The 25,007-nt window shown below is 39.6% G+C and overlaps 1 protein-coding gene across 3 annotated transcripts in view; it reads right to left on the bottom strand.

Annotated features, from left to right (window-relative positions):
- VPS41 (VPS41 subunit of HOPS complex) overlaps nucleotides 1-25,007 on the bottom strand; it is a 173,266-nt gene that overhangs the window by 98,298 nt on the left and 49,961 nt on the right. For all 3 annotated transcript variants that reach the window (XM_025449198.3, XM_025449199.3, XM_049096283.1), the window contains exon 5: nucleotides 4,772-4,846. In XM_025449198.3, coding sequence (XP_025304983.1) covers nucleotides 4,772-4,846 — 75 coding nt within the window. The remainder of the gene's footprint in view (nucleotides 1-4,771; nucleotides 4,847-25,007) is intronic.

Raw genomic sequence — 25,007 nt, 5'->3', positions numbered from 1 at the left:
ACAGGAAAGTGAACAGACCAGAGCTCTGGGCTATGTCTCTACTGCTACGTTTACTTCTTAATCACCTCTTCCTCAAATACTCCTATTTTCTCCTTCAATATGGAAAACACTGTAACTTCATGAGACAAGTCTCATAAATGTGAGCAGTACAAGCAGGGTAATTTGTAAAATCTTCTACATTTTGGTTCATTCCAGTAATGTGACAGGCCAAAGGAGTTGGTCACAAGTTATACTACTATAGCTAATTAAACCCAAAACAATTTTTATTCATTTCTTCTCTTTCTCCCTCTCTATTCACTTTGCCTTTTGTCAGTGGATATCATACTTGTTTGTGAAAGGCATTTGTTGAATGTCTGCCTAGAATTCTGGCTTTAAGGAAGATCACATTCCAGATAAGAACCTGTAATTACAGACTAAAGTAGAAGGGATCCTTTTGAAAATGGTCTCCTCTAACAATCTCCCCCAATTAATCACAAAAATATCTAATGAAGGAAAAGACAAAATTCAGAACAGTTGGCCTTATAGTCAATCTTCTGCAGTCCTGGACGATTTCTCATGAACTCTAGGCCCGAACCACGGAAAGTATGTGATATGTTTTATTGCTTAAAGTAAAGAAAACGTACCCTCACAAAGCAGTAAGAAAGGTGTGTATTCTTCTCCAATTGAGCATCGAGTTATATTATTTGCCAACCGGGAAACTGGGCGACAGCCCATCTGATATAGAGTAACCGTGCATGAGGTGGCCAGAGTGTCAAAACAACCCCCCAGGAAGGACTTCCCTTGAAATGGCTTCCAGCTTCCAAACAGCAATGGGTAGAGTAGGAAGAGGAATGAACATGAAAGTAGCCATTCCATTGAGGGTGGTCGCTGAAGAGACCCTCACAGAGGAGATTGCCAGTTTTCATTTCCTCCACCCATAAAGAGTGTCAGAGACTCAGGAGAGGTGACAGCAGAGGCTCCCACATCACTGGGGGTGCTGCCTTCACTGATTACCTCTGGGCAGAGGAATTCAAGCTCATTAGCAGGACCCCTGTGCGGAGCTGAGAAGGTGATTTCCACAACACCCAAAATGGTAACAGGCAGGGCCAAGAGCAATCAGACATAGAATGTGTTTGCTAGCCCAGATTCAGAAAGAGCCCTTCTCCTTGATCTGGAATGGATAAACAAGCAACAAAAAATGTATACAAGGTCTATAAAAAGGATACTGCAGAGCACAATTCTGATAACTTGGAGGGAGAAAAAGCATGCTTTTAAAAATGTTTACTGGTAAGCGGATAAGAAAGAAAACTAGAAAACTGTTCAGTGACTTCACTAAGATGACAAGACCTCCATGAGTCTGGAGCAGAAAGATAGCCTGATGATGCTAGTAAATACAATGTTTCTTTAGTTCCTCATACTATTCCAAACAATTTACAAATATTAATTCATTTACTTCTAATAATTAAGGAGGCAGACACTATCATTATCCCCATTCTATAGAAGAGGAAACCGACTGAGGCACACAGCGACAGGAATAATGAACCTGACATCATACAGCCAAAATGTGGCAGGACAATTCTACTCCTAATCTTGACACTGTACTGTCTGGCACTTTAAGACATACAGAAAGCTGTAAAACTTTAATTAAATATACTATCTGGCTAATATGCAAATAGAACTCGAGGGATGCCTGGGTGGCTTAGCAGTTAAGCATCTGCCTTTGGCTCAGGACATGATTCTGGGGTCCTTGGATCGAGTCCCACATCAGGTTCCCTACAGGGAGCCTGCTTCTCTCTCTCTCTGCCTCTGTCTCTGCCTCTCTCTCTCTCTCTGTGTCTCTCATGAATAAACAAATAAAATCTTTAAAAAAAAAAAGAAAAGAAAAAAGAAAAGAAAGAAGAAAGAAAAGAAAAGAAAAGAAAAGAAAAGAAAAGAAAAGAAAAGAAAGAAAAGAAAAAAGAAAAGCTCAGAGCAACAGAAAGACTTCAGGAAAATTACAAATCCAAGATGGAATAAAACTCTATTCCATAAGGCAAAACTGACATTGGGAGGAAAGCAAATCAGCAAAGGGAACAAACCAGAAACTCTCCGTGACTACATAGAAATGAGGAGGACAAAAACATTGAGAAAGAAAAACACATACGTGTGTGTTGGTGTGTGTGCTTGTCTGTGTGTCATGCACACAGTATGACCAATTTTCTTAACAATATACCTATTTTCAAAAATAGATAAGTACCATTCACCCTCTCGCCTTGAAAAGTTTAGGTACAATAATGCAGCTGGGAGAAAGGCCAGTCTGCAATGGGTTAAGAAGTGAATGGCTAGCTGGAAAAACAGTTAACATACACCCAGAGGGCTCACCATACACCCAACATCTGGCAACAGGCAGGCCCCCCCAGTGTGTCCGCTGCCCAGCAGCAGAGGCAGAGGCACTGGGAGGCCAAGGGGGAGCCCCCAGCCTAAGACAGGGGAGCGGAAATCCCGCCCAGGCAGGCGGAATACAGAGCCAGCTCTTAGCCTCTGCACTGGAACTGCCTCCAGCCTAAGTATTATTGGGTTTCTTTGAAGAAATGAAAATAAATGGAACTGAAGCAATAATCAAAATCAGAACTGAAGTAAACTTTCCCAAAATGAAAACAATACTTCAGTATATGGATCAAAAGGACTTACTGTGTTCCAGACAAAATTAATGAAAATAGACCCGAACAAGACATAACTTAGCAAACTGAACTACAAGGGCCGTATATTGTTGTTTTATTGTTGTTATTATTATTAGTCTAAGCTCCAAGGCAGGACAGAAAAAAAAAATTAAAAACGTTTTGTGAAGGAACAAAAGTATGCTAGCCTCAGACATGTCCGCAAAAATAAAGGTCAGACAAAAGGGAGCAACAGCTCCAAAGTTTTTAAGAGAAAATATCTCCACCCTGAACTCTACACTAAATTGATCCTACTTTATGTATGAAGGCGACATATTTTATCTAAGAAAAATCACAACAGCCACTTAAAGATGCATTGCGTCTAGATATCTAGGGGGGTTTATCTGTGTAATAATCTTTATGTTTTTAGCATTACTAACTACTTTGCCAGATCATTCTATACTAGATACTCAATTTCCTCAATAGTGGCTGGCTTACAGGCATACATACACATGCACATACATGCGCAATACCAGCTAGCTTACATAAATTATGTGCACCAAAAGATTTGTTTTCAGTTCTATCAATGCTACTAAAATATACGTGAAAACTATTTTTAAAAATGTATCATGGGTCTACACCAAATATGGCATTTATAAATCTATCTAAATTGGAAAACAGGTATTTGCCGAGAAGTATACCAGGTGATATCTTAAGGTCATTAACCACTAGCCACAGTAAAATATCCCACTTTGCCATATCAAATAATTATTCAACAATGAAAGCTTTGAGAATTCCTTGATGAAGTATTTTAGTAAAAATTCTTTTCCAATATGAAAAACAAATATTCTCTTTCAACAATTTAGTTCAACTAAATTGGTTGTCAGCCCAGAAGGAATTCCTTATCTTTAAGAAAACAAAATAAAGATGATCTTTCCTTTACAAATACATGACTAAAAAAACGTTTCATTTGTTTGGGTTAATTCTAAATTTCATTACATACCAACTCCTCCCTCAACTCCCTGACAGTCTGGTCCTCCTCAGAATTTTAGAAAGCACTATAAAACTTGACAGTGCTCTTTGGAAAACACAGTGTTCCAATGACCATTTCAAAGGACCTTTTGGGCCACATTAAGCTTAGATATATAAAATGTATTCTTGTGTTTCAAGAGGACTTTATTTTTCTTTTGCTGATAGATTAAAAGGGTATAAATCTTTTACATGGAGTACATTATTTTTCATTTACTCATCTTAATGACCCACTGAATTTAGATCATGTAAAAATGCAAAATTAGATTAGGAAATGTGCTCTATTCAGTCAGGAATATGTAAGATTGTGTAATGATTCTAAATGCACTTTCTTCTCAAGCTGTTATTTTAGAAAAGTAGCTTAAATACACTGTGCATTAGAATTTTATCATTGCAAACCAACATTAGAAAAGACTTCCATCGACTGGAAAACAAAAAAGACATTCTTATAAGTGGAAAATCAATCACCACAACCACTAAATGTCACAGCTCAACATCAGCAAGAAGCACTGATAATTGTTAGTTATACACTGCACAAATGATGTATGTCCTCGGTAGAGGAAGTGGGTGCCAGGTTTTTAGAAAACTGTACATATATTGATTTTACATTTATTTAATGTGGCCATTGTAAGACACTTTATTCTTCTGATAAACTATGATTGCTTATCAAAAGATTCTATAATTCAAGAGAAACATTCATAACTTGTGTGAAAATGAAAACCACCGGCCCACAGAAATCAGGCCCACAAAATCCAATTTTGTGGATTTATGGCAGAAAGGCATTAAACTACTGTCTTGCAGGAACTGCAGACTAGTCACTGAAGTATAAGTGGCACAGCAGTAATGATTAAGGTGACACGTCCCCCTGCCACAGCTGTTAATCAGCTTAATACTAGTAACATTATTGACATTCTTGTAATTACTTTTCCTAAGGCACATTTGTGCAAAATATATTTTACTTTAATTATGAGCAATCGGAAGCAAGTCCAATACCCAAAAAGAATAATCAAGATTCTCCTAGGGCAGGTATACAGTAAGCAGAGGTGTTTCCAAGCCCCTAGAGTGGGAGAATATTCCAGTCCTCAGAGCCAGACGGTGCTTTCCACCTGCCCCAGTCATTGCCATACCTTGCCATCCTCTGAACACACGCCCATGTGCTCTCCACTTTCATCCAGGCTAATCTGATTTATCTTCACAGGACTCTATTAAAATAAACAAATAAACATGTAAAACTTCAGGAAAATATATATCAACAACCAAATGCTTTGGCTCTTTGTAATATTTAAGTGATATAAACTGTCTATTAAGTTTAGATGTGTGAGTCCAAGACATACTTGGCATTTTGCAAATGCAAATGGTAAAGCACAGCTTTGTTCTCACATGTGTAATAAACCCAGAAACCTAGATTTCTCGAAATTACATATTTCATATGCTTCAAGTCCCAGCTAAAATGTTTTTTGTTACAGGTTATATGGCTTTTTATTAACTCTGTTCTATTTATTCCACATTCCTAAAATTCCTTCCCAACCAAATCCATTAAAAGAACATAACAAACACCAATGTAAAAATCATGATGTAAAGAGAAATTTTCACTGTTTTAGCTTGTTATGTCAGCCACGCTATCTGTTCTTCTCTCTTAAATCACAAGTCAACTTTGTATTTGCACTTTATTCTTCGTACTTTCTGGGGGGAAATCCACAGGGTCTAGTTGATATTCACTAATTTGTTATCCCTATTCTTTTGAGTAATCTCAAATTTTAAAAATCTGTCAAGACCGAAATCAGGCATTCTATTTTGGATGTATTTTCCCAAGTATAAATACACAACAGAACTTTTACAACTGTTCATGGCTTTCTAGTTTTCTATGTAGTCAACTGTTTACTTACTTAAACATTCATATAGGTGGATTTTCCAATAGAAGTTAAAACTGGTAAATGTTGACATTAAGAAATGGCAACCTTTTTCCCCCTTCTTAAATAATGGCAGCTTCCTGCTATTTTACACAAACATGATTGAACAAACTAAGCATGGAAAGAAAAGTAAGCCTTTATCAGTTATGACATGAGTCTGCAAATTAGTTTCTTAAAGTTTCTAACCTTAAAGTAATCTGGCTTATTGATAAGAATAAATGAAAAAATAGAAAATGGAATGTTCCTTTCTCAGAGAAAGTATCTTAGAACTAATAAGCAAAGGTTAGAGCAGATCCAGACTCCCAGACCTTGGAAGGCCACTCAATGACTAATGCTGCTGAGACAAATTCCTCAATCGCAGGTTAAGACGGCTGGCCTCAGAATCCTTCCTCATGTTGATTCCCGCACAAGCAACATTCCTGAAATGCAGTCTATGAAAAGCAACCTATCTCCTTAAAAGTTCCTAGAATGTTAGGGTGCCTGGGTGGCTCAGTCGGTTATGTGTCTGCCTTTAGCTTGGCTCATGACACTGGGATCCTGGAATCAAGTCCTGCGTCAGGCTCCCTGCTCAATGGGAAGCCTGCTTTTCCCTCTGCCCCTCTTGTGCTCTCTCTCTCTCTCAAATAATTTTTTTTTAAAAGTTCCTAGAATGTTAAAAAGAGGAAAGGATCTTGTAGATAGATATTTGATCCCTTTTATAGAAAAATAAACCAAAGTCCACGGATGAGAATCACAATAAAGAACGAGGGATCTAAACCTGAGAGCACTGGACAGGCGTCCTGCACAGGGAGTGTTGTGATGAATGGCAAGGAATATGCAACACAAAATACATGCTGAACTGGGACACAGTGAGGCCAGCATGTCTGGACTTCTGGCTGACAAGCCTGACTCGGCACAGCTTCTACAGTCTTCTCTGGATAAATGCTTTCCTCATCAAATATCTTCTGTCACCACCCTCCCAATGCTCATCATTTTGCTCATCGCACATTTTAATACCCATTTACTCTCGGCAAATATAGACCTCACATACCCCTGACTGTAATTTAACCAGGATGTGATATAATCTATCTCAAATTATAATTTAATAGGTGCATGGAAGCCTGAACAATGTCGAGCTTTTCTCTCCTGTCCTGTCCAATTCGGTGGTATCCACACGTGACCATATAGGTTAAATTAGTAAAAACTAAACAAAATCACAAATTTCATTCCTCAATTGCACCAACATCTGCCAAGTGCTCAACCACCACACAGACCAGCAGCTATCGTATTAGTACACCAATCAGAATATTTTCCTCACTGCAGAAACTTCTACTGGACGGTGCTGTTCCAGGCCTACAAAACTGAGCCCTGACACGGACTGCGGTCCTTCTTTATAGGCCTTTCTTTACAACAACTCACAGTAAGAAGTGTATTTCCTTCCCATATGCATGTCACAATTTATGTGATCTTTTTTCTTGGGCTCTGGCATCTTGCCAGTATTCTCCAGGTCACACTGTATCATTTTCCAAAGACTCGGCATACACAGTAGCTGGTCCTCAGGATCTGAGGGGAAACAGTCGCCAGAGGATGAGCATACGATGGGCATAGGATGGTCATCGCTACCTCACAATAAGGAAAAGGAAACTTCCAGAGTTTCTCAGAGCTGTCTGGAACCACAGGACTTCTCACTGGCTAGTCATAAGAAAAGCAAACTTTTAATCACAATGTGTTTCATCCTGAGTAGAATATGTACTGGCATATTAGCAATCTAACAGGGAAAAGCACATCTACAAAATTTGAGAATCTTCTTTTCCTCACATCTCTGTTAGCAACAGAAATTTTTTTAACCTTATTTTTCTGCCAATGATCATTGATTTACTTCCCTACTTGTAAACAAGCATTTTTTTAAAGATTTTATTTATTTACTCATGAGAGGCGGGGGGGGGGGGGCGAGGGGCAGAGACACAGGCAGAAGGAGAAGTAGGCACCATGCCGGGAGCCCCATGCGGGACTTGATCCCGGGACTCCAGGATCACGCCCTGGGCTGAAGGCAGTGCTAAACCGCTGAGCCACTTGGGCTGCCCAACATAAGCATTCTTAAGTCTGTTGGCCAATTAATTTGCTCAAGCACTTGAGCTTGTTCACAGACAGCTTTTACTCATTTTTCTATGGATATGTGTGTTGCTATTTTTTTTTAATTTCCTTTTTATTTTTAGGGTATGAGACCTTGGTACAATCTCTCACCCAGACGCTGTATGCAGTCTGTTTTTGTTTTTGTTTTTGCTTTTAATTGCAAGATGGTTATTACTTTTTTTCTAATGTTTACGTCTTCAATACTTTTGGGACTCATTTTTTTTCCAAAAGGATATCCAGTTGGGGTAGCCCCATTTATTAAATAATCCATCCTTCTTCTGAAGAGAACTATGTCATATAATAAATATTCACATACACTCAGATAACCTTCTGGGTTTTTAGTTGTGGTCTCTTTGATCATTGCTATATCAATTCATCACTGACTTAATTACAATACACATAGTATGTTCTGCTATCTGGTAAAAAGGCAAGACCCAGCCACAATTCTCCATATTTTCCTTGGCTTTTCTCAAGGATTTTTATGCTTCTCCTGTGAAGTTTAAAATCAAATGACCCTCACTTTGCTAAACACAGTGGTCAGTGGTCAAGCCTAACTTACCTTAACTGATACGAGGATGCTAATAACTCTCTCCTTCTCTTTGCTTCCAGGATACTAAACTTATCTGGTTTTTCTTTTAAATTTCCAGCTTCCCTCTCTGTGTCTATGGCTAGATTCTCACAATCTTCTGATTTCTCTGTTTCATGGTTCAGTCCTTGTAGCTCTTCTCTCTGGCGTCTATATTTGCTCCTTTGGCTATTTTCTCCCAAGCCATGAACTGACTCTTCTATTTCATCTCTAGATTGGGCCTCTTCCTCTTTCAGACCAATACACAGAATTGCCTGTTTCACAGATGTACTTGGATGCCTCACAGGCATTCAACTGAAGTGTATCCCAGCCCAAGATCCTGATGCTCCCTTATGTAAGGGCCCTTTTTGGGGGGGGGGGGAGTTCAATTTGCCAACATATAGCATAACACCCAGTGCTCATCCCACCAAGTGCCCCGCTCATTGCCCATTACCCAGTCACCCCAACCCCCCGCCCTCCTCCCCTTCCACTACCCCTTGTTCATTTCCCAGATTAGGAGTCTCTCATGTTTTGTCACCCTCACTGATATTTTCACTCATTTTCTCTCCTTTCCCTTTATTCCTTTTCACTAATTTTTATATTCCCCAAATGAATGAGACCATATAATGTTTGTCCTTCTCCGATTGATTTATTTCACTCAGCATAATACCCTCCAGGTCCATCCACGTCGAAGCAAATAGTGAGTATTTGTCGTTTCTAATGGCTGAGTAATATTCCATTGTATACAGAGACCGCATCTTCTTTATCCATTCATCTTTCAATGGACACCGAGGATCCTCCCAGTTTCGCTATTGTGGACATTGCTGCTATAAACAGTGGGGTGCAGGTGTCCCGGCGTTTCACTGCATCTGTATCTTTGGGGTAAATCCCCAGCAGTGCAATTGCTGGGTCGTAGGGCAGATCTATTTTTAACTCTTTGAGGAACCTCCACATAGTTTTCCCTTTTGAATGTTTTCCTCATCCCAGTTAAGGACGACTACATTCTTCTGGCTGCTCAGGGAAAAAAAAAACCTTTGAGCTATTCTTGACTTCTGTTTTTCTTTCACACTCTACTGTGTATCTGTCAGCAATTCTGATCATCTCATAAACCAAAGTTATCCAGGCTGTGACCACTTTCACCAGCCCTACAACAGCCATCATGCCATCATCATTCTTGTCTGGACCATCCTAATATTCTCTTAACTAGTGGACCTGCTTCTGCCATACTCTCCCAGAAGTCTGTTCTCAAAAAACCAGCAGAGAGATATTGTTAACAAGTTGATCAGATAATGTCATTCCTTTTAAATCCTCCAATGGCCTCCTATCTCAGGATAAAACCCAAAGTTTTTACTATGAGCTGAGAGTCCTCAACAGTCTGGTTCCAGTCCTCCCGCCAATCTCTCCCCTCACCTATTCTCTGCCTTGTTCTCTCTCCTCCAGCCACGACGACCTTCCTGCTGTCTTCCTGCCTTAGAGCCTCTGCACCTGTCTGCCCATGCCCAAAATGCGTTCTTGCCAGATCTTTACTGGTCACCTTCTCAGGGACGTGCTCTGGCTACTGATCTAAAATTTCAACATTCACCAAAACACTGCAACTGCTTCACTGCTTCATTTTCCCTTGTAGCACTTCTCACTACCTACCTTATTTTACTTATTTATCTATTCTCTGTCAAACTCACTCGCTATATTAAATTCACGAGAGACAGTTCAAAGAGTAAGAAATTCAAATTGCACAAAAATTCTTCCAGAGAAGAGAAAGGTTTCCCAAATCATTTTAGGAAGCCAGCATAACCTTATAATAACAAAATTCAACAAGGTTATTTTAAGAAAGAAAAGATACAAGTGAATCTCAGTCATGAACATAAATTGAAACATCCTAAAGAAAATATTAATAAAGTCGGCATATGTACAAAAGCCAAGTTTATTCCAGGAACACTAAGACTGGTACAATACAGGGAAATGAATGAATGTAGTATAATCTTCTGCATTAAGAAAATAAATGAAGACTATCAAAAGATCATTTCAGTAAATGCAGAGAGTGATCAAACTCAACACCCATTCATGGTAAAAACTCTTGGCATAGTGGGAGAGAAATTCCTCATTCTCACTTAATGGCAAAATGTTGAAAATTTTCCCTCTGATATATTTACAATATTAACTCTTCTAATCCATAAACCTGGAGCATTTCTCCATTTACTAGACAGTCTTTAATGTCTCTAAACAAAAAATTTGATATTTTTCTCCTTAGAGATCTTGCATTTTATTTTATTCTGGGAGTGGCAATGCCTGTAAGCACCCTTTTCTCATTCCTGGTATGTGTAATAGGATTGTTTACACAACATACAAAAATAGGCAAAATTCTATGACAGTGCACAGGGGGTACACATAGAGGGTATAAAATGAAAAAGAAAAACTAAGCATTTTCAATTACGAAGATCAGGGCAGTAGGGTCCCTCTAAGGGTACCGCAAGCAGGGCGAGAGAGCTGTCACATGGTCTATTCTCAACAGAGTGCTAGTTACATGATGTTTTGCTTTATAACTCTTGCTTTTCACTGCATATTTTATGTGCTTTGTCAAGTTGTATTTCACAAAGATAAACATTAAAATGTTAAAATAAAATTAAGGGATCCCTGGGTGGCGCAGCGGTTTGGCGCCTGCCTTTGGCCCAGGGCGTGATCCTGGAGACCCGGGATCGAATCCCACGTCAGGCTCCAGGTGCATGGAGCCTGCTTCTCCCTCTGCCTATGTCTATGCCTCTCTCTCTCCCTCTATATGACTATCATAAATAAATTTAAAAAAATAAATAAATAAAATAAAATTAAGAAGAACTTGCTCATGAAAATGTCTGTGGTCAATACCTTCATTGGCTTATTTCTTAAATCATCGTTTTGTTTTGTTTTTTGTTTTGTTTTGTTTCCCAATGACTGTCAAATAACTCAAATGTTCTCATTCTATTCTGGTCATTTGATTTTCCCAGAAAATACTGCATTTCATATCCTTAAGAGATGAAAATTTCTTTTTCTTCTTTTTTTTTTTTTAAAGATTTTATTTATTTACTCATGAGAGACAGAGAGAGAGAGAGGCAGAGACATAGGCAGAGGGAGAAGCAGGCCCCGTGCAGGGAGCCTGATGTGGGACTCGATCCCGGGACTCCAGAATCACACCCTGGGCCGAAGGCAGACGCTAAAACGCTGAGCCACCCAGGGATCCCCTCTTTTAATATTTTTAATATTAAAATAATACTTTTAATATTTTCTTCTTCTAATATTTTAATAATACTAATGATATTACTATACTACTACTATTACTACTACTACTACTACTACTACTACTACTACTGAGCTAACATGTCCTATTGTGGCTTATTGTGCACCAGTCTCTAAGAGTTTTACACATGTACCATTTGGTCCTCATGGCAACTCTAGGTGACAGGTACTATTATTTTTCCTATTTCCCATTTGCAAATATGAGAATGTAATTTTAACGTGTTTTATTTTATTAATTTCTAATTACATATTAATTTTCCCTTTTTTGCCTTTGGACATTTTGTTGACCTTACTGAACTTCCTGACATTAATATATTCCACGTTAGTTGTTAATGCTCATTTGTTAATCATAAAATAATCAAATGTCTGGCATTTGCCTTTGAGTATACCAACTGGCCACAAATCAGAGGCCAAAAAATAATGTGTAATTGCAATAATTATTTCCTCTTTGAGAAAAGTAACATTTTATTTTATTTTGTTTCATTTCTAAGGATGGTGACAGTATTAATTGGTTACTTACCTAGTTATTAATAAATTCTACTGTAACTACAACTGTGGTCAGAAATGTGGTTTGTGTAACATTTTTTTTTTAAATCGTTGCTCTTTGAAACCTAAGATATTCATTTCAAACTAACACATATTCTCTGGTTCAAAATACATTTTTTTTTAAAGATTTTATTTATTTTTTCATGAGAGACACAGAGAGAGGCAGAGACACAGGCAGAGGGAGAAGCAGGCTCCACGCAGGTAGCCCGATGTGGGACTCAATCCACGGTCTCCAGGATCATGCCCTGGGCTGAAGGTAGCACTAAACCTCTGAGCCACCCAGGCTGCCCCAAATACATATATTTTTAATATATGTATATTTATATTATCTAATTTTTACATATCCTTATTTACTTTTTCTTCTTGATCTATTGAAGACTGATAAAAGCATGTTTCAAAAACTTCCCATCACAACTGCAGTTTTGTCCATTCTTGGTTTTGGCTCAAGGAAAAAAAAAAGATTACTTTGCAAAGCTGTGTTCTACAGCAGATTTCTTTTATAAGACACTAAGAAATGGAAATTATCTACATTTCTAAAAGCAAGGAATATAAATGATGAAAATTAAAAGAACAAATTAAGTCAAAAAATGTATATGTACATTAGGGTGACTTTAGGGTGTCTAAATGGCTTAGTTGGTTGGGCATCAACTTTAGGGTGACTTTAGGGTGTCTAAATGGCTTAGCTGGTTGGGCATCCAACTCTTGATGTCAGCTCAGGTCATGGTCTCAGGGTCATGGGATGGAGCCCTGAGTTGGGCTCCACATTCTGCAGGGAGTCTGCTTGAGATTCTTTTCCTGTCCTTCTGCCCCTCTCTCACTGTTCACATGTGTGCACCCTCCCTCCCTCTCTCTTTTAAATAAGTAAATAAACCTTTAAAAATACAAAAAGACTCTGACTTTATCCGAGAGAAGTCAGGTCTTTGCCCTTGGTTTCCGGTAGATAACCTGTGTCATACCTACAGATCCGATAGGAATGTCTTTGTTAAAGGCAAAAGACCTCATAGTCTTTCAATGGGCCATGCCAGAAAGATTAACTTTGTGATTTTAGGTGAGGGCTTTGGATCACAGGGTATCAACCAACCCAGAAGCTGAATTCAACCATGTGGACAACCCATCAACCAATCATGCCTACATAATAAAATCCCAATAAAAATCCTGAACACCAAAGGGAGCTTCCCTGGTTGTCACACATCTATGCCCGGGGTAACTTGTCCTGAGGACAATGGAATCTTGTATCCCAGGGTCTGCCCTATGAGACTCTTCTTTCAGCTGATTTTTTTGACTATATCCTTTCCTTATAATAAACTGTAATTGTGGGTATAGTAACTTTCAGTGAGTTCTGTGAGGCCTCTAACTAATTATCAATCATGAGAGTGCATCTGGGAACTTTCTACATCTTGTAGTTGGTGTCAGAAGTCTTCAGCAAATTCACTCATCTGGAAGACTGTGCCTTCAACTCTCACAATTCAGCTAACTCTGGGTAAAGATGATCCCGTGTTTATAAACACAACTGTATTTACAGGTATTTTCACATAGCATATGTGACTGGAAGTAGATACTCCAAAATATTAGCACTGGTTTTATCTAGGTGCTGAGATACTATTACTGTTTAGATTATCCTCTATTTTTTGCTAATTTCTAGGATATATATCTGATTGTAATACAAACATAAATATTTTTAAATGATTATGTAGTCAGTTCTCTAATTTAAAACCAAAAAGATAGCAAAATTTATCTTCGTTGTTAAAGCCGTCACTCTGAGGACCTGCAGCACCTATTTTTACCTAAAGCGACGACTGGGTATCATCACTATGCACATTGGTTTCTATTACTAGTTCCACAATATTTGATAGAGAACAAATAAATAACAGGATTTCAGCATTACAGCTGTCAATGGTACAGGTAGTGGGTCTGGCACCTATAATCATTCCTCACAGAAATAGGAACAAACACCTAACGCGTTTCTGCCATTTCTTCACACCTGAAGTAAACAGTGGGAAAAGGAGAAAAAGGGTACAGAAGGGAAAGTGGAGTGAAGAGTCTTTCTGCAATACTGCCTGTTTTACACACAGAATGTAGAGGGTATGTTTGCAAAGCTAGGACACTGGAGTAGATGTAAACAAGGAGAGGGACCCGAGGAAAAAAGACCAGAGAAAAATGGCCTCAGCTGTATTTTCCATTAGCTACAATTTTATTCCTAATGGAGACATGTTTGGAATTCTGGACAATATAAGTGAGTTTGTTCAAAAATCAATAATGTCAAGCTGACACTATAGAACATATAAAAATGTTTCCTTAATGGAACAAAAAGAGAGGCCTGAGTAAGCAGGAGGGGGTGAGGACTGGCACATACCTTCTAAGCCCAAGTCCACTACAGGTGGTCTCAGGTTCTTAAATTTAAAGAAAAGGCAAAATTACTAACATGTACACCTCATGTGATAATCAATTACCTAATGTAAAAATGCCTGAAATAAATACACTTAGTATGGATTATGTCAGCCCTTCAATTAGGAATAAATTCACGGTCATGGCAAAAGCTGCTCTTAATGGTGTTCTCTGTGGCAACTTCTTTTCCCTCGACACTCCTCATCATCCCACCTTAAGCTATCGGTCCCCCAACAGTGAACCTAAGAAATCAATCTGCTAATGTATAATTTGTAAGGCTCCTCTGACTAACAAATGGATAATTGATTCCTTCACAAATGCTGCATCCCCATGGACACAGAGTGGAATGAATAAGAAACAGAAGATGGATTTCATTTTCGTTCTCTGAGATCCACTAGTTAGCAATCCCAACATCCACATGGTTGCCCAGGCAGCTTCATGCTCTTTAGTCACACTTAGCAAGCAAGCCACACTTACATTACACGTGTGAAAAGCAAACGCCTGTTCTTTCATACTTGGGAAAAGCTCTTTTTACTGCTTATTTTACTCTCTCCTGATGATACACCCTGAGGTGAGCAAGACCTCCACCTGGATTTAAGAAGTCTCTGACAAATACACCTACTCATGAGTTTTCTACAAATCTACAAAACAAACATTTATTTTCTCACTGACTTAGTCTATGGGCAGAACAACCTAACCTTTAACTACAAACTCCCAAATTTTCTCTGTGGCTCTAAGTTCATCTCAGGTTTTTAATACTCAGTATCAGGCTTGAATAGCTGAAGAAGTGCCGATGGTTCACATCTGGCAAACAGTCCCCCATGATACCAACTAGAATCATTCCATCATTAAAATGAGTACGCAGGAAAAGTATTCTTGTGAAGTTTGGAAGATGATACTACCTCCCTAAGCCTTAACAACTATGTTAATTTGAAGTTTATGATGTGATAATCCAGCTTTTAACAGAAGCTGCTGTTTCTGCAGATTAAAGAAAAATGCTTTGTTAGTATCCATTCATTCCAACTTGAGAAATAATTAGTATATTTAAAAAGCTACAAGGTCATTATTTTCCACTATGAATAAAAGAAAAATAGTGGTGAAAGGAGGCACAACTACATAGCAGTTACGTTTCAAATTTTGCCTGATAATGTGGCTGAAATATTATTTATTCTACAAACAACTACTGAGCACCAATTACAAATTGATACTATCAAAAACAGTCCTTTCCACAGAAATAGAAAAAAAAATCCTAAAATGTATATAAAACCACAAGACTCCAAATAGCCAAAGTAATCTTAAGAAAGAAGACTGGCTGGTAGTCAAGCGTCTGCCTTTAGCTCAGGGCATGGTTCCCAAGTCCAGGGATTGAGTCCCACATTGGGCTCCCCTCAAGGAGCCTGCTTCTCCGCCTCTCTCTCTGTGTTTCATGAATAAATTTTAAAAATCTTAAGAAAAAAAAAAAAAAAGAAAAGAAAAAGCTAAGTCATCACACTTCCTGATTTCAAACTATATCACAAAACTATATTGATCAAAACAGCACAGTACTGACATAAACACACACAGAGCAATGGAACAGGATCTAGGGCCCAGGAGTAAACCCACGCATATATGATCACCTTGTATTTCAAGAATACTCATTGGTGAAAGGACAATCCCCTTAATAAGTGGTGGGTAAATTCGATATTCCTTGAAAATGATGGAACTGAACCTTATCTTCTACCAACTGCAAAAAGTAACTCAAAATGCATTAAGAACTTAAAAGTAAGATATGAAACCATAAAAACTCCTAGAAGAAATTATAGGGGGGGGGGAAAGCTCCCGGATTGTCTTGGTTTTCTGGATTTGACACCAAAAGTTCAAGTAAGAAAACCAAAAATCAACAAGTGGAACTACAGCAAACTGAAAAGCTCTGTACAGCAGACATAATCAACAAAATGAAAAGGCAGTCTACAGAATGGAAAGCAGTATGTGCAAACCATGTATCTGATGCAGGGTTAATATGTAAAATCGACAAGGAATTCATACAATTCAAAAGCAAGGAAACAATCTGATTTAAAAATGGGCAGAAGCCTTCAAATGACATTTCTCCAAAGACATACAAATGGCCAACAAGTACAGGAAAGGGGTTCTATATCACTAATCACCCTGGAAATGCAAATCAAAACCATGATGAGCTATCGTGCCATATCCTAAGAGGACAGCTATTATAACAGATAACAGATGCTGGCAAGGATACGGAGAAAAGGGAACCCTGGTGCACTGCTGGCGTGAATATAAGTTGGTACAGCTACTATGGAAAACAGTGTGAGGATTCCTCAAAAAATCAACACCAGAACTACCATATGATCCAGCAATCTCACTTCTGGGTATATATCCAAAGGAAATGATTCATGATCTCAAAGAGATCTATACTCCCCTGTGTTCACTAGCATTTTTCTTAATAGCCAAGACATGAACACAACTTTAGTGTCCACTGATAGAGGAGTGGATAAAGAAAATGTGGTTATGTATATTTATATAGAATATTCTTCAGCCATTTAGAAAAAAAAAAACCTGCCATTTACAACACCACAGATGGACCGTGAGGGCGTGATGCTAAGTGAAATAAGTCAGACAGAGAAAGACAAATACTTTATGATCTCACTTATATGTAGAATCTGAATCCAATTCCCAGAACCTGAGTAAGATGGTGGTTTAGGGGTTAGGGAGTGAGGAAATAGGGAAATGCCGGTCAAAGACACAAAGTAATAAGATGAGGAAGGTCAGGGGATGACGTAAGGCACAGCCTAGTGACTGCAGTAAACAACACTGTATGCTATAACCTGAAAGTTAGCTATGAGGGAAGAGCTGTAAGGTTCTCACCATAACGCCATCACCACCAAATGGTAATTACAGGAGGTGAAAGTTAACCTCATTGTGGTAAACGTTTTGAAACAGACAAGTATCAGATCATAACACGGTATACCTTTAAGTTATATAACATTATATGTCAGTTATATTGCAACAATGCTTGAAAAAATAAAATTGCATATTCTAAAAAAGAAGTACTAACCTATTACATAAACAAAGCTGATTTCTAAGTGAAAAGTATTTAAAATAACTTATGTATTAGTTAAAACATTAAGCATAGTTATTTTAAAGTCGAACAATTACATGTCTGCTATTTGAGGTAATGGCCATTATATTCCTAATGCAAGAATTCCAAAATACCCTTCCCGCATCACAAGCTGCTGAACTACAGAGCATTCCCGTAATTCAAGTAGCTTTGTGGTTCACCAAAGCTTTCCACTGATGCTGCAAAACTGTGAGTAAATATAAAATGACTACCTGAAGATACAGAGTACACTGTCTCCATCTCCCAATAGCCTTAATATTCTATAACTTCCACAAAAAAAAAGTTTGCCACTTAAATTTAACTTGCAGTTTAAAGATCAAAAACTGAAATTATCCTATTAGAAAATAAACGTCCCAAGAAAACGATTTAAACTCTAACTAGTGTCTTGAAAATAATCTAAAAGAAGTAAAAACCACTTGAGAACGAGAAGAGAGGAAAGAAGTTCTCCAGAAGAGTCACCTTGTTGGGAAAGAAAAGCATTTTGTCCATTCATTGCGTCATGGCTGTTTTAACACTTGAGCTTAAATTTCCTGCAGTTATAAGAACACTTCTAAATCAGTCTCTGCAAGCCGCTGAAACATTCCTAAGTACTTCAACCTTTCGAGAGTATCATCTAGGGGCGCCTGGGTGGCTCAGTAGGTTAAGCGAGGGACTCTTGGTTTTGGCTCAAGCCATGATCTCAGAGTCCTGGAATTGAGCCCTGCATCGGGCTCCCTGATGCAGAGTAGGCTTGTCCCTCTCCCTGTTTCTCCCCTACTCCCTTTCCCTCTCTCTCAACTCTCGCTCTCAAATAAATAGAGAGCATAGTGTGCCTTGGATGCTCTAAGCTGATGGCAGCACTTGGCCACTGCATCCGACTCATCAAAGCCGGGACAGGGGCCCCTCCCAGCATCGGAGGCCCCCAGTCCCTGGACACGGCTGGCCAGCTGGCCAGGGAGGAGGCCCCCAGGGAGGAGCTGAGGCCCCCACCCCGCTGCCGCTCCCATCAGGGTGAGTACAAGCTCCCAGAAGCAGGAGCGCCGAACGGCCTTCCAGCCTGCAGAAGACTTATTACATCAACATTCGTCCTCTAAATCCTAACCACCTTTAAAAGCACAGGGAGGATTTGAAGGGATTGCCTCTGAAGGAGCCGGCACGCTGCTGATTCCCAGAGCGGTTTTCCTTTCGTTCGACTGCATCTCCCGCCTCTGCCTGCCACATCCCCGCAGGCAGCAGGGGAGGCAGGCTTGCATACGACACGCACACAACACAATCCCTCGCAACCTGGGCACCGATTAAAACACTGCCTCAGTCAGAGGTGAAGTCAGGCTCCTGGTCTACTTTTATTTGTCTTTATTTGGTCCTCTTTCATTTACATGCTGGGGACTGTGCCGGCTGCCAGGTCAACACGGTAAATGTGGTCCTTGCCCTTAGGAGGCGTGCAGGCCACTGAAGCGCGCTGTTCACATTCAAGACCGTGACCTTCCAGGGACGCCACAGACCTGCAGCCATCCTCTGCAGGGAGATGGATGAATGGCAAATTGCAGTCAGAGCTCACTCTCCCCTGAGCGTGCAATGTCCGTTTGCCGAACAGAGCAGACATTCCAGAGAAGCCTCCCTACGACGCCTTGGATAGCTGTCTATAATACTAAATTTGGCAGCTGAGGGAGGAAAATGTTAATAGGAAATCAGTTCTGAGCAACAGCATAAGGAGCCAGCAAAGTTTCTCTTTCTCAGATCCACACCAGAAGAATTGCTGAGCCCAGGCCAGCTACCAGACACTGTACCCAGTCTGTGGTGCTGTTGTAAATCAATCAGCTTTCCTGGAAAACCACTCTTCAAAGCATAAACATTTTCTTATATACATAAATAACCTGTAAAGAAATACAATTGACAGTTTTCAAAATGGTGAAATATACTGTATGAAGTATGATAAAAATTATGTTCTCAAGCCGAGTTAGTATCTTCCTGACTTATACATGTATCCAGCAAAAACATAGAAGAAGGAGGGACAGAGAAAGGAAAGCAGAGCCACCAAAGAAACGCAGTCATCAGGGTATCGCGAGGGAACCGCATATTGGAAAATCTACCCATGAATGCATTTAACTAAAGAGCAACAAATATTACCAAAACCCCTCTCTGATAAGAGAGTATTAAATGAAAAGTGGACACACAGTGCCTGCTTTCAAGGTGTTTGTGTACACAGTCTGTGATTCCAGCACTTTGTGACACTTGTATTTTATAAGTTAACACATGAAACCACGGAGCATTTATATGACTAGTCTACAACCTATTTGACCTGAGAACAGGGGTTGTGTGTTATCATTCTTTATATCCTTTGCACATACTCAGAAATGTTTACTAAGGGAATAAGAAGCAATCAGTGAATGAATATGTGAAAAAGGCACTCTTTCATGTGGGGCCATCAAGAAAGTTGTCACAAAAGAGGTAGGACACTGAGCATTTCCACAGGCAAAGACAGGGGAGCACATTCCAGCAAGAGCCAAAGGACAAAGTCTGGATAGAGCATGGGCCACGATGAGGGAAAGAAATACTGTAGCAGAGACAGGGGAAGCCTGAGAGCTGCAGAGAGAAGCTCTGTTTTATTCCACAGGCATCAGGAGGCACCCAGGTGTTTTCAGGGAGGGGAGTAACAAAATCCCAGCGTTCCCCTGGGAAGACTGTGTGGACAGCTGTGCGAGGGATGGATTGGGGGCGGGGGGCACGAGGCAGGGAGATCGGCTGGGTTTCAGTGTAATAACCCAGGTGAGATTCAATAAAGACTTGACCAATAGTGGTGGCAATATAAAGAATGAGCAAAAGAAAGAACAAGCTCAGAGAAGAATCTAGGGGATATACAAGGTAATGGAGGCACATGATGGAGGATAAACGTCACATGGTTGGAAGTAAATCCCGAGGAGAAGACAGGGCCTTCTAAAGACATGATATCTAACGGGCCTGGAAAAGCCTTGTCTCTGCAGTAAAGCAAAGATGGGCTTTTTCTTGGCTATAGTATTTAGATTCGTAAAGAGACTATTATCTTGTCTAGCCCACTCGATCCTACTGATAAAGAAACAAGGACTTCCAAAAGATAGATGGTCTAATTCAAGGGCAGAACCTTGCTGGGGCCAGTGTAAGTGCTGTCAGGCCAGGGAGCCAGGCCTCAGCAGAGAAGGGGCAGAGCAGTCCCTTCTGTCCCTATGGTAATTCACAACACAGATGTCTCCATGCATGCACAACCCAAATTATCTAAATTATTTCAAATAGTACTTTAGCATAGAAATAAGTACTAGTGTTTTAACCCAAATATGCTTGGCTGAAAGGGGACATCATGAACAGAGTATCCTCTACAGGTGGCCATGGCCCTGAAGTTCCTAGCCTACAGGCTTCTAATGCTACAACTTCAGAAAATAAAATTCAGTTTCCCCCAGAGAACGTTGCCCTAGAGCATATAAGTTTTTTCTTTAAGAATTAATGCAACAGGGCAGCCCGGGTGGCTCAGCGGTTTAGTGCTGCCTTCAGCCCAGGGCGTGACCCTGGAGACCCAGGATTGAGTCTCACGTCAGGCTTCCCGCATGGAGCCTGCTTCTCCCTCTGCCTGTGTCTCTGCCTCTCTCTCTCTCGCTCTCTCCTCTCTGCCTGTGTTTCTCATGAATAAATAAAATCTTAAAAAAAAAAAAAAAGAATTAAGGTAACAGAAATGGGATTGTCATCCCTGCAACCACATAACTAGAAAAGAAACAGGCACATTACTAGTCTTTAGAATTAAGGCTTGGAGGGCTACCCCCTAGACAGCCCAAGTCCTAAGCATCTGCTATGCCATACTTTGAAGGACAAACTTCATCACCAAAAGCAGGTCCAGAAAACCCAACAAAATGCAAATCCATGACGACTGCAGAGCTGATATGAACATCTCACCAGGGCCCACGGATAACCTTGTATAATTCTCGATATGTACATTAATGATAACATCAATGATTAAGAAAAATTCTCTTAGGAGTAAAGATGTTCTTACTTTCTCTTTCATTTATAACTGAATAATAACAGCAACAATGCTGTTGGACAATGCATTCTACTTACCTTAAAACAACATCTGAGAAAGTAAAGACTTTGTGTTTCCACAGGTTGAGGGAAAAAAAAAAAAAAAACCCACTTCTCTAAAAAGGCCAGCACATATGGTTTAACTAACAGAGACCAAGTTATTAATCACATAGAAAATGCCTTATTTTTCAGACATAAGATAAAGAAGGACCGTTTAAAATTTCACCAATGCAGCTGTACTTTCATCATAGAAATTGTGATAACACTCTCTAGCACAAAAACTTTATCAATTCTCCATTAAGGCATTTCCCAAGTAGACTGTCATCTCTCAACAGTTCTCAAAAGAAGCACCCTGTAAACGAAGTTGCAATGCCTCTGCACTAAAAAGAAACTCTTAAAGTCAACTCACAAGACCTGCACTGGGGACATTTCACAGAGCATCATTATAGAAGTAAGCGTGCTCCTACACCACCATAGAAAATAAACCTACTGGTGACATGCTATAAAAGGGACCCACGCCCCAAATAAACAAAGGATCGGATGGAGCAGGCTGCAAAATCAGTAAAAAATGAGTGTGCTGTGGAAGTTTCTCTTTCTTCTCTCCTTTTTCCTATTTTTCCTTTCCTTCATCCCTCCCTCTTCTAACTTTGTATGCCCTAGATACAAGAAACAGCATTAAAGTGAATCACATAAATGAACTAAACAAATAACAGTTCTTTCAGCAAGCGTCATAAATGGCAGAAACCAGATGCTTGGCTTGATGTGGTTCCTCATGATAGGTAACACTGAGCCTTGCACTAATATTTGACATGTGTATCTTAAAAGATCCTCAAATTAATCACAAGCTCAGGGGTGGGATATGCTGCACGTTTCACACAGAAAGAGTGAAAGAGAGGTTTAAGTAGCCTGCCTGAACCAATGAACATGGGGAGACTGACCCCCAGCTCAGCTGGCCGCCACAGCACCACATTACCTAACCCCTGCCTTGGGGCCACAATCTGCCAACTCCAGAACCTGGCCAGCCTCCCTTCTGCTGGGCATCACTGCCCTGTCAGCCTTCACCTCCAAAAATCCCATCAGCACTTCTCTTCCCACATCTGTTCCAGGGCAGCTGCGTTTCCCAATAATGCAACCAAGTCAAGGCCTAAAGGGAAAGAAAATGTGAAGCCAGCAGGTTCAGGGGGTGGCAAATTTTTGTGTAATTTTTCTTTTCCCTGGCAAAGCAAGAACTGCAGACTCCATCTTGATACCAAGGAATAAATCCTCCTCTTCACAGAAGTGAGGGTTTTTTTTTTCTTGAGGAAGAACGAAGAATTAAATGTAAAAAAGGAAAACTTTATACAGAGTATATCTTTATGACTTAGTAGGGGCAAAATAGTTTTCCCTCAGAAGACATAAAAAAGTACAAACTATAAATGAATTGATTAATATGTATTTATTGCATCCAAAGTTTCTGAACTGAAAACATCACAAATGTGGAATTAAAAGATAAACCAATGACTAGAAGGCATATGTCACTCATCTGACAAAATGTGTCCAGACTCTTTCATCTGCCACCTGAAAAGAGTGCCCAATTCCCTGGCCGCCACCACCATCTAGTGTCTGGTACTCATCAGACTTTTAAATGTTTGGTCATACTGATGAGTGTAAAATGGTATCTATTAGTTAAGAAAATTTCACATTTTCTCAACTATTCCATCAGTACTAGAGAAATTGGGCTCCTTTTCACATGGTTATTAGAGACATTTAGGGTTCTCCATCTGAGAACTTCCTGTTTATCTCTCTGCCCAGCTTCTTTCTGGGTTGTTTGTATTTTCCTTATTGATTAGAGTTCGTGGTAGAAGTAATATTTTAACAAAAATATGCAGTTAAAATTTGCTACAAACACCCTGTGATTACAGCTTTTACAGAACTTAAAAGTATCAAGACAAGTGTATGAACAAAAACAATAAAGTTCAGATTTAAAGTATTAATTTAGTGTGAAAATGGATGTTATCCTAAAAGCAAATCATCAGTGTTTCATTTAATAGAAAGATTTATCGGCAACTGTTAAATGTGACTTGCAGTGACTTCTGATTTTGAGCCTTCTTCACACAATCCACCCTGATCAATGTTGTTATTTTTCCTTGTAAACAGTGAACTTTTTAATTACAAATCAATTTAGAACTTTACACACATACCAATGAAGTATACAAACTAACAATTCTCAAAAGAGTAAACAGCCTCATTAGTAACAAGAAAAATACAAAGTAATCAATAAATTCCCATTTTCTAGAAATCTAAGTGGCAAAGAACTTTTGAATAACAGCTAATGCTGGTGACAAGATACAGTGAGGTACTCTCATGTGGGGCTGGTGGGAGTACAACTAGGTAAAATCTAAGTATATTGAAAGGCAGCAGCTGTAGCAAAACCTTATGAGCATTCACAGCATCTGAACCAGTGATTTTTTTTACCTCAAAGATGTGTTCAAAGGAAAGACTCAGTCACCAGATTCCTCAGCCCACCCAAGGACGTTCACCCTGGTATCACTTCTAGGTTGAGCATCATTCAGTTACTGTATAAGGCACTAGAAAGTTGGCTCCTGGAGAGTAACAGACCAGCTTTTTACTCTAAGAAATTCTATTAAAGTGGGGCTCCCTCCTTCCCACATCCAATACCTACTCCTAACTCAAGCCTGGCCAGAGTATCTTACTAAGCCACCTGTAGCCACTGCTTCAGGTACAAGCATAAACCCCATTAGGCCCATGAAAGCCCTTCCTGGTAGGTTTTTGCCAGTTACTGAAGAAATCCTATGTCGCTTATGAGGATGACAGTGCTGTGACATCAGTGTTGGGCTGTGGGCCGACCATGGTGCCTGCTAGATAGTGAGCCTATTCCAGAGATGGATACTGTGAGACAGTGTTGAGCCTGGTATCCCCACTTCAACTTGATTTACAACAGAAGCCAGTATTTCCCACTGTTAAACCTGGCCAAGCTGGGTTTCCATCCCTGGGCAAACAAAGTGCCCTAATGTATTAATTTGTTTCCACTAATGTAAAACGGAATTAGATGATTAGACTACCTCACCACCCAATAGGGCATTTAATCCTGAGATAAAACTCTATTTTAGAAGTAGAAAAACTCTGGTAGACTTTCTGCCAAAAAGGTAGCTAGACCCCAACAAGATACTTAGCACAGAAGCTACTCATTCCATTATTTCAGACAAGCCCATTTTTACACCATCTGAGAGTACCCATGCTATGGAGAAATGGAAAACAAATACTCATTGATCCACTGACTGCACTCTCAGTCACTGTATCATTTCTATAAAAGGTCATTCTCCTCCCAAAAAGGGATATGCAATACAGAGCATATTACTTATGTAAAAAGAACCTAAACAGGAAAAATATATTGATATATTGGCAAAATTCTTCCACCTGTCACAGAAGCTAAAATTTTGGTA

This window comes from Canis lupus, chromosome 18 (assembly GCF_003254725.2).
Source record: "Canis lupus dingo isolate Sandy chromosome 18, ASM325472v2, whole genome shotgun sequence".
NCBI classification, from domain to species: Eukaryota; Metazoa; Chordata; class Mammalia; order Carnivora; family Canidae; genus Canis; species Canis lupus.
Note: the sequence above shows the minus strand (reverse complement) of the source record. Positions and strands in the feature narration are given on the sequence as shown.